Here is an 8952-nt window from a genome sequence, read left to right as displayed (position 1 = left end):
TTGGGTAATAATTTCATTTAATATGTTACAATTGGACAGTATTCTACTAACGGAACAATTCCACTGCAGAAGATTTTGAACAAAATCACATAACGGTTCACCTTTCCTCATAAAAACCAACAATTAAGAACGCAAGTCATAAATTATGTCAGTAATGACGTGCTGGCTCCATTGCATCACAATTTCAAATTTAACACTGGCGCATAATAAAATTGAGATGACAGTTTACCATCAAAATGAGGTATCGATTAAAAAAAAAAATGTGGAAGTTTGGCAAGTTAGTGTTTCTTAAAGGAACAATTGGCACACTTTTAGAACTCAGAACTATCATGTTAAAACATTTTACGAGGACAGAAATCCTAATTTAACGCATGACCTGTTGAGTGTCACTATACACCGACATAAAAAAAAAACAAACAGGTTTTATATAACTTAAAAAGTGCACCAAGCTGTGAACACAGGGTCAGAATTCAGAGGAATATCCCTTATCTTGCTTCCACAAATATTAATAAAGTCAAAGTTGTCGAGTTGGAACATTCTCGGCCTCCTTCGTCAGCATTAGACGAACTTGAGCTTCCCGGTTGATCTCAACATGTGCTGACCAAACTGTCGGGAAAAAAAAAAAAAAAGACGGCAAAAATTAAATCATAATGCAACTTGTAACAAATTGACGTTGAATTCAAATGGTTGTGTTATTGCTACCTGAGGGCTCTCCACCGGATGTTTGACTTGGTCCACTTGGTGATTGTGTTGCGGGTACGTGCGAGCAAACTTCCTCTTGAGAGCCTGCGCGATGAGCGCGGCGGCGTCGGTGGGATCCGTCAGCTTGTCGCGCGTCTCGGCGCTCGCCGGGCGACTGCTCACAAACAAACAAAATATTTTATCCTCGTCATATTACTCTGATCATCGGTGTACTTACTTTTTGACGGATCTCAGCTTGACTTTGTTCATGTCCTTGAGGACATCGAGCATGCTTGGGATTTCAGCATGCGTCTTAGTCTCGGTAAGGCCTGGCGTCTTCTTCCCGCGCCGCTCCTTGATCAAGTCTAAAGCAGAAAAGGTGCGCTGCAGTCCCGGGGGAGGGAGAGGAGGAGGAGGAGGTGGAGGTGGAAGTGGAGGCGGGGGTGGTGGAGGTCCACTGCCACAGGGGAGCCGGCAAGAGCTTGCATCTGAGGCTAGCGGAAGCAAAATGCTTGAATTGTAGCGCTCTGCTGCCATCTAACGGACAATTTCCGTCATTACATCAAGAGAGCGCATTTTCCTACCCGACTGGGCGCTCTTCTCCTGGGCCAACACAATCTGGGCTATCTGCGCTCGCAGCTTGGCCAGCTCCGTCTCCAGCGCGCTGATCTTCTGGATGGCCTCATCGTTGGCGGCTGCCGGACCTTGGGGGTCGGAGGGACCCTGCTGGAGGCTGGGGAGCGAGCGCCGCCGGGGCAGACGGATCCGGCGGGGGCGAGGCAGGCGACCCCGGAACGCCAACCCTCGGGGAGGCCTCGACTTGCTACCGAACAGAGAAGGGGGATGTGAAATTACAACCATGGAAGGTGTTTATTAGAGGTGAGGTCATTCCTTGAAATTCATTTTGGTATTGAATTCGAAAAAGTTCAAGTTAGTGCATAGTGTGTGACACGATCTTTGTTTTCCCGATGCTTAATTAGTTTTGGGTCCATGTTGCGATGTTCGGATTCTGTAAATGTCAGCGTCAGTCAGAGCGGCGGTCGCTATATGATTATCTTCTCACCGAGGTTTGTCTTCATCTTCCTGCTCCTCCTCTTCGTCGTCGTCTTCATCGTCCTGGTCGATCCAGGAGATGTCGGCGAGTGAGGCCACGGTGTGCTCCTTCCTCCTGCTGAGGACACCTGCATCCTCGTCGAATGGATACAACTGGTACAAAGGAAGGCCGTGTTGGGAACGTACGTCATTAGCATGGTAATTGTTAGCATTTCATCTTCATTGGAATGTTAACCAACGAAAACACGTCAAATCCATTATCTTGCTCCATGTTAGCACACTGTTAGCATGTCAAACCCCTGCAGTGTAGCGCCAACTATTGGTGAAGAAATCTTTTTTTTTTTTTTCCACCTTAAGTGTCAATGCTCGACCATTCCTATCAATTACAGGAAATTAATGTAAAATCCTTACAAATCTACATAAGCACTTTGTTTAGTCAGGTTGCTATTTTACCACATTTTAGCAACTTAGCAGACTAACTGTTAGCATGTTAGCACTTCAGAATTGCCATCAGACGGACATAGCTGATGACAGGAAAAGATGTAGAATCTGTGCCTGCCTAAGCACGATCTTTAGCCAGTTTGCTAGCCTGCGACATGTTAGCGCACCGTCTGTTAGCATGTTAGCATTTGATGTTAGCCAATTAAAGCAAATAAAAACCCTAATTGCTACATGTTAGCATTTGAGCCATTCTCATTTGAAACAAACACTCCTTCGCAATCTGCCTTAGCACATTTTTTTCCCCAACTTATCTATTCCCGAGTATTTACACACACACACACAGAAAGTAAAGCAGAAGGGAGGATCTTGGCGTTGTGATCAAACTGACCTAAAGCAGACATACTGCATTCCGCACGCAAAAGGTGGGCCACTGGAAAGAAGAAGAGGAGGTGGGGAAAAAAAAAGAGAGAGAAAAGGCAAGTTGAAAGAAAGCGATATCGAAACCGGTCAACATTTTCACAAGTGCTGCTGTGTCACTCCTCAGCGACTGTTTATGGTTGGAAAAGGACAGCGGTCACACAAGCGCATGTCAACAGAGCTGGAGAGGAGCTGTGATGTCAACAAGTCGAAAAACAGGAAGGAGTCACATGACTCTTTCACACCAGCTGGAAAAAAACGCCGCAAAAACTTGACAGGTTGACTTCATCCTTGGAGTTAGTTTCTTGGTGGCGCTAGTGTGAAAAGCCTCTTTTACAATGTCTATCTCACGCTAAGTTCTACCTGCTAATGTTCTTTTGTCTTTTGGCGTTTGTGTTGGGTTGTGTAAAATAGGGCTGAATGATTTTGTCAAATAGTAATTGTTTTCCCTTCAATAGTGCAACCCTGGATATCAGTCACCTACGGCAACCACCTCTCACCTGAAAGTGAACCCTGGGGCAAGGTTTGAGAGGCAGGTTACTTGCTATCCTCCTCACGATACTCCTCGTGGACCCGTAAGGCTTGGCTGATCCAAAAGTCTATTTGTCCAGAAGGGGAGGAAAAGAATAGATTACAGTTCTGTATGCAAAGTAGACTGAAATTCATCCATTCACCTACCAGGTCCATTTCAATACGTTCATATTGTTTCTTCATTGCTCCTGAAGCGCTGAAACTGGGCTGATTGACACATGCTCGAATACGGTTGACGTCATCACCATGCAGGAATCTAAAGGACACACTTTTTTTTATTTTTTTATTATTTGAAATGCAGCTGGAAATAATACTACAATCACATTTACTTCAGGTTTTTATATTTGTATAAATGTAGTTGTTTGCTAAATGACGTTTATAAAATGACAGAACGTTACTGTGTTTTTTTGAGAACTTTTCAAAGACAGACTTGCATCATGTCAAACATAAATGACATCAATGACATTTGCAAAAACAAAACAATGCACAACAAAAATTTGTAATTTAGAAGAATAAAGCTATCGCGGTAAAATCTCTTTACGTTGAACAAGTTCGAGCTCAACGCCCGTCAAATGTTAATATAAAAATATTAACAATAATAAAACGTTTATAGACGACACCTGTTGGCTGCTATTCAACCTGACACCATGAAAACAATCTAATTTCTCCTTATTCAAGTATACTAAACGACATAATTTCAGGGTTTTTTTTTTAAGCATAATTTGTTCGATTTTAATCGTAATTGTGGCTACTTGATGCTATCTAATTTAGCCGTCGTGGCTAACCGAATTGAACCAACTGTGGGGCGACGCAAGCAACGTCAACGGCGTATACTCGAGAAAAAAAGAACACTTTACCGCATCTGATCGTCACTCATAAATCATATAAACATTTACAAAATGTCAACTGTGTATTGGAATAACTTACAAAGTCTGACTGGAGGCTTTTCAGACAACTTTTCGAGTGTTTCCACCTTGTTTAGCTCTCGGACATGTCCCGCAACAGAGGTGACTGATGTGGAAGTAGTCATTAAAATCGATGAACCAATTGGATTAGGGGGATTAAATCACCCCCTTGTTGCAATACACCACCACCATTGGACAATTCTATTGATTGTCATAAATTATAGCCAATGAAAAGTATGTATTTTAACAAGGTTATTTTGCGATTGGCTTTTGAGCCAGTCACTCAAAGCACACTGTCCAATCATGTAGCGGGATTTTAAGGTACGTTCGATTGTGCTTCTCGTGTGTCCCATCCGAGAGTATTGTCTTTTAACAGCTGGGCACCACTGGGACCGGTAGGTGTAGAATTTAATCGAGCGCACCCACTGACGTGCCCCAAAACCCAAAACAGTGTGCACAGCTGCTAGCTTCAACGAGCATAGTATAGTAGAAGAAAAGGCGGAGGGCCCAGCGTTAATTTACTTAAATTATCAAAGGTTTTGTTTGTTTTTTTAACGGTGACATTTTGTCTCCCGGCGCAACACGTCTGCCTCTTGTGTCACCGAGGTTTAGCCGCGGCTGTCTCATGGTTTCTGCCGATCACTGACTGAAAGGTAAGGTTGAATTGAGTTAGCTTTAGCTTTAGCATAGCCTAGCCAACAGCGACCCGTCTTCGCTCTTTTTAACGGAGGTGAGGCTCGGGGTCGAACGAAAACGTCATTAAATATTCACATTTCCATTCCGTTTAAACGCTTTTTTTTTTCTATTAAAATGGACATACATGTACGTCGTGACATGTTGAGCTCTGTAAAATAGATTTAATGAAGCATTACGTTGTCAGGTGTGACTATTCGCAGAATATGACAAATGAGCTACTAATTTAATTTTAAGTGCTCTAAAACTTACTTATGACTTTATTAGCTGGATCTACGATCGACTATTGTGTTATGCAAGTGCTCTTATGATATATAGGTCAACCAATTGCTGCTTTAAGCTTCTTAAATTCCCTTTTCTGGTTAGTTCCTAATCTCTGTTAGACCATTTTGTTACTTTACAACTCAATGCTTTGTTACTAATAATAGTAAACACAAGTGTTAATTTCTGTGTCATGATACCCTGAGAGATATACTAAATATATATAAAAAAAATCTTTGTTGTGATCAAGGCCTCAGCTAATACAGAAATTTGAAAATTGCTGCATCTGCTGATTATTTTTCAATGATGCGTTGATTCAGAAAAAAAATACATTTAAAAAAAAAATTACATCCCTTTGTCAAAAACAGAACGTTATTTCATATTTACAGAGCAGACAATACACAAACTTAAGTTCATTATGATTCAGTTAACGAGGCAAAATAATTTATGTTACACCCGAATTAATTGTTTAAATTATAAATCCCTAGCAATGATCCTGAAACTATTCAAACTTCATTGAACTTAAAAATAAATGTTATGACAATTTAAACATGAAGATTAAACGTGCACTGGCTGATTGCAATACCTTTAGTGGGAATTAAATATGGTTATCGCAATAAAACATAAAAAGCCTAACTGTCTGACTATTATTAACTAATTACAATTATTATTATTTTTTTTTTGCAGTCAGGCGGAGGTCGGTTGGATGCGCGTGGCCACCGGACGGGAGGCGCCATGAGTGCGGAGTTGGACGCGCTGGCGGTGGTGAACCAGCTGCGGGACCTCGCCGCAGACCCCCTCAACCGCAGGGCCATCGTGGAGGATCAGGGATGCTTGCCGGGGCTCATCCTTTTCCTGGACCACCCTAACCCGCAGGTGGTCTACTCTGCACTGCTGGTACGTCAAACCGAAGCCGTATAATTAACGAGACCTCTCAGGGTCCTACATGGTCTTTTTGGGTGGTGACCCGACCCTTGCAGAACGAGCACTGGCTCTGTATATTCATTATGATACGTTTTTATGATTAATTAATATCTAGCGTCTTTATACTGTATGAGTATATACAGAAAACACTTTAAGCAATTGATATTTGATCACAAATGGGTGCAGCATCACAGACATCCAATCTGAGAGTGCTCACTGTCATATATTATTTATCCCCTGCAAGGAGCTGTACAGATGTCAATGTACATCGTTTATCAGTCTGTCTTTGTTTGGCAAAATTAATTTTATGCGCACCTGTGTTTTATGGAATAACTGTCAAGCGTAAACACAGAGCCGCCACGCGTACATTTCTTGTTGCTTATACAACACGAGTGTGTGTTTTATAACGCCACTGCTTTAAGTATCTCACCTTTTGAGTGTGTTTTTGCGTGTGTACGTGTCGGTGTTCGCAGGCCGTGCGCTACCTGGCCGAATGTCGAGCCAACAGGGAGAAGATGAAGGGCGAGCTGGGCATGATGCTGAGTTTGCAGAATGTCATGCAGAAGCAAGTGGCACACACACACACATTGCATCAAACCATTTAAACTGGACTTTTTTTTTTTTTTTTTTTGGTCAATTAATTCCACTTGACAATGTCGAGTGGGACGTCATTTAAAAAAGGAATAACGTACAGAATTTTTGCCGTCTTTTCCATCCGTCCTTTAAGGAGCACGTCACCCGGGGAAACCAAACTGCTGGCCTCGGAGATCTACGAGATCTTCCAGTCGGCCGGTAAAGAGGAGGCCGAGCAGGCGGAGGCGGCCGCCGCCTCCTGCCGACGGAAGGCTCAGTTCTTCCTGGGCTCCAACAACAAGAGGGCCAAGACGGTCGTGTTGCACATCGACGGACTGGACGACTCGGTAGGTGCCCGTTGGCGGAGTTTAACGCAGTTTGATACGTGATACTGTTCTATTTCACTTTAAAGTGACGTGAATCATTGCACATTTGTCCCGTGTTGCTTGCTGCGTGGCGCGCAGTCTCGCAGGAGCCTGTGCGAGGAAGCCTTGCTGAAGATCCGAGGCGTCATCAGCTTCACTTTCCAGATGGCCGTCAAGAGATGCGTTGTGAGGATCCGCTCCGACCTTAAAGCTGACGTAAGCAAGGAGCCTTTTTTAGTTTGGGACAGGTCTTTTCATATATGATGTTCGTCTAAATGATCACAATGTGTGGATGGATTTGAAGATTTATTTTTTTTTTTTTTTTTTTTTAACATCCTAGTTTCCGGGGTTTTTAGAACTCGCCTTTATTTAAAATATACATATTTAAAAAAAAAAATGTATTCTCTGTGACAGGCGTTGGGCACAGCCATCAACTCCACTAAAGTGATGAAAGCCCAACAAGTGTTGAGGACGGACGACGGAGGAGAGGTGAGGACGACTCACTGGCCTGCTCGTCCTTTTGAACATGTCAAAAGATTGTGAAAATGGATCATATATTTTATATCAATTTGGCATTCTACAGCTAAAAGATAATTTAGTGTATTTGGTGACTGCTATGTGTCAGTACCTTCTATGACCACCAGGTGTCAGGCTTGGCTCAGTCATGACATGAACCAAGGAGCTTGTGTTTTTTTTGTCTCCTTGTTTTGTAGATGGACAACTACTGGTTGATGTAATCATATGCATTTTTTTTATTATGATGGCAAACATTGTAGTTTTTAACAAAATGGAAAAAAAAAACTTCACACCAGTTTTGATCCAGATTGGATGTATTTAACATGGAAAATATCCCTTGCGGCGTTACAACGCTCATCAAACGTCATCGGTTCACCTTGTTTTGCTGAATTTTAAAACGTGAATGTTTGTTCCAGATCTGATCCAGATTGAGCATTTTGGTGTCAGTGTAAATCTTACAAGGAAAATCACACTCCACCAGTTTGAATGTTCGTCTCTGTTGCCTACAGATCATCTTGTTTGTTTATAGTCGATCTTCACAACTGCATGGAAGTTCAGTTTAATCCAGATATGATCCAGATTTGTCATTTTGGAATGTAAATGCACCATTGGAAGTCCTTCTTAATGTGTTGGAATGCGTGTGTGTGTTTTTCTGTCGTAGCTGATCATGCCATTCCAGGAGGACGGCGAGGGCGCGTCGGCGGTCGAGGAGAACACGGACATCCCCGACTACCTGCCCGAGGAGGAGAGTCCGTCGCAGGATCCGGACAAGGCGGTGACACGCGTTGGCTCCGTCACGGACGGAATGGGCTGGCTCAACACGGCCGCCAACTTCCTGACTCGCTCTTTCTATTGGTGACCCCGCCACCACTCCCCGACATGATACCACATTGCGGAGTGGGCTTAGCCTGGACTTACCACACGCACACACACAAATACACGCACACACAGCTTGTGTGTATATTAAGCGTACGCTAGCCGCTGTATATCCCCAAACTAGAGGACTTGAAATCAGCTGACGCCAAGGACGCTCGTTGCATTAAATTGGGAGTTGATTTTTGTGCATGAACCCCCCCCGCCCTCCCTTTCGAAAATATTCATCATTCTAATATTTTCATACTTAACTTTCTGTCTTTTCTTTTTGTTTATTTTTTTAGCATGCATTAGTGCCAATCTTGCCCCCCAATTCTTTCGCGTGCCTTTATTTTGTTGGACATTTCTCTGTATTATTATTATTTATTCGTTGTTGGAGCGTCCTTAGAGAGCGCAGAACACGTGGCGTTGATTTTAGTCCTCCTCGGGTCATCATAATCATCATAATAATAATCATAATAATAAATAGGAACGAACAAATGTTTATTTTCTCCATGCTGACATTTTGGGCTTATTTCTTTTGTTAAGATACGAAACAATTAATTGAAACTACATTTGATAAAATGGCAAGAATTTTGGCCTTCTATTGAAATATTAGTAGGATATTTATAATAAAGAATAATTCAATTATAATTGGAAATAAAATACATGGAATTAAACCTAGAATACATTTGTGGTGTGAATTTCCTTACACTTTTTTTTTTCTAAATTTAAAAACG

The 8952-nt window shown here is 42.3% G+C and overlaps 2 protein-coding genes across 3 annotated transcripts; one reads left to right on the top strand and one right to left on the bottom strand.

Annotated features, from left to right (window-relative positions):
• On the bottom strand, window positions 1-4190 carry mtfr1 (mitochondrial fission regulator 1). Of its 2 annotated transcripts, none has more exons than XM_088282298.1 (8): window positions 4051-4190; window positions 3271-3391; window positions 3093-3191; window positions 1745-1887; window positions 1266-1504; window positions 920-1175; window positions 703-856; window positions 1-606 (listed from the first exon to the last, which is right to left on the bottom strand). In XM_088282298.1, exons 2-8 carry the CDS (start codon window positions 3304-3306, stop codon window positions 559-561), a joined length of 975 nt encoding a protein of 324 aa, XP_088138424.1. In that variant the 5' UTR covers window positions 3307-3391; window positions 4051-4190; the 3' UTR covers window positions 1-558. The 2 variants fall into 2 exon arrangements, with proteins under 2 accessions (XP_088138424.1, XP_088138425.1); XM_088282299.1 differs by having other exon boundaries at window positions 3271-3379; window positions 4051-4146.
• Window positions 4191-4382: 192 nt separating this feature from the next.
• armc1 (armadillo repeat containing 1) lies at window positions 4383-8952 on the top strand. The gene is made up of 7 exons (XM_088283542.1): window positions 4383-4681; window positions 5670-5879; window positions 6380-6471; window positions 6634-6826; window positions 6944-7060; window positions 7259-7333; window positions 8022-8952. The coding sequence occupies exons 2-7, from the start codon at window positions 5718-5720 to the stop codon at window positions 8217-8219; spliced, it is 837 nt and encodes a 278-aa protein (XP_088139668.1). The 5' UTR covers window positions 4383-4681; window positions 5670-5717; the 3' UTR covers window positions 8220-8952.

This window comes from Idiotropiscis lumnitzeri, chromosome 19 (genome assembly GCF_059441095.1).
Source record: "Idiotropiscis lumnitzeri isolate Australia: NSW breed Sydney's pygmy pipehorse chromosome 19, RoL_Ilum_1.0, whole genome shotgun sequence".
NCBI classification, from domain to species: domain Eukaryota; kingdom Metazoa; phylum Chordata; class Actinopteri; order Syngnathiformes; family Syngnathidae; genus Idiotropiscis; species Idiotropiscis lumnitzeri.
This window is presented reverse-complemented; position numbering and strand designations above follow the sequence as displayed.

Coding starts and splice junctions, on each gene's coding strand:
- armc1 (XM_088283542.1), top strand. CDS start 5,718: ATGAGTGCGGAGTTGGACGCGCTGGCGGTGGTGAACCAGCTGCGGGAC. Junction 6,472..6,633: donor TTGCAGAATGTCATGCAGAA/GCAAGTGGCACA, acceptor CCGTCCTTTAAG/GAGCACGTCACCCGGGGAAA. Junction 7,334..8,021: donor GGACGGACGACGGAGGAGAG/GTGAGGACGACT, acceptor TTTCTGTCGTAG/CTGATCATGCCATTCCAGGA.
- mtfr1 (XM_088282298.1), bottom strand. CDS start 3,306: ATGAAGAAACAATATGAACGTATTGAAATGGACCTG. Junction 1,176..1,265: donor GGAGAAGAGCGCCCAGTCGG/GTAGGAAAATGC, acceptor TGCTTCCGCTAG/CCTCAGATGCAAGCTCTTGC. Junction 857..919: donor AAGCTGAGATCCGTCAAAAA/GTAAGTACACCG, acceptor GTTTGTGAGCAG/TCGCCCGGCGAGCGCCGAGA.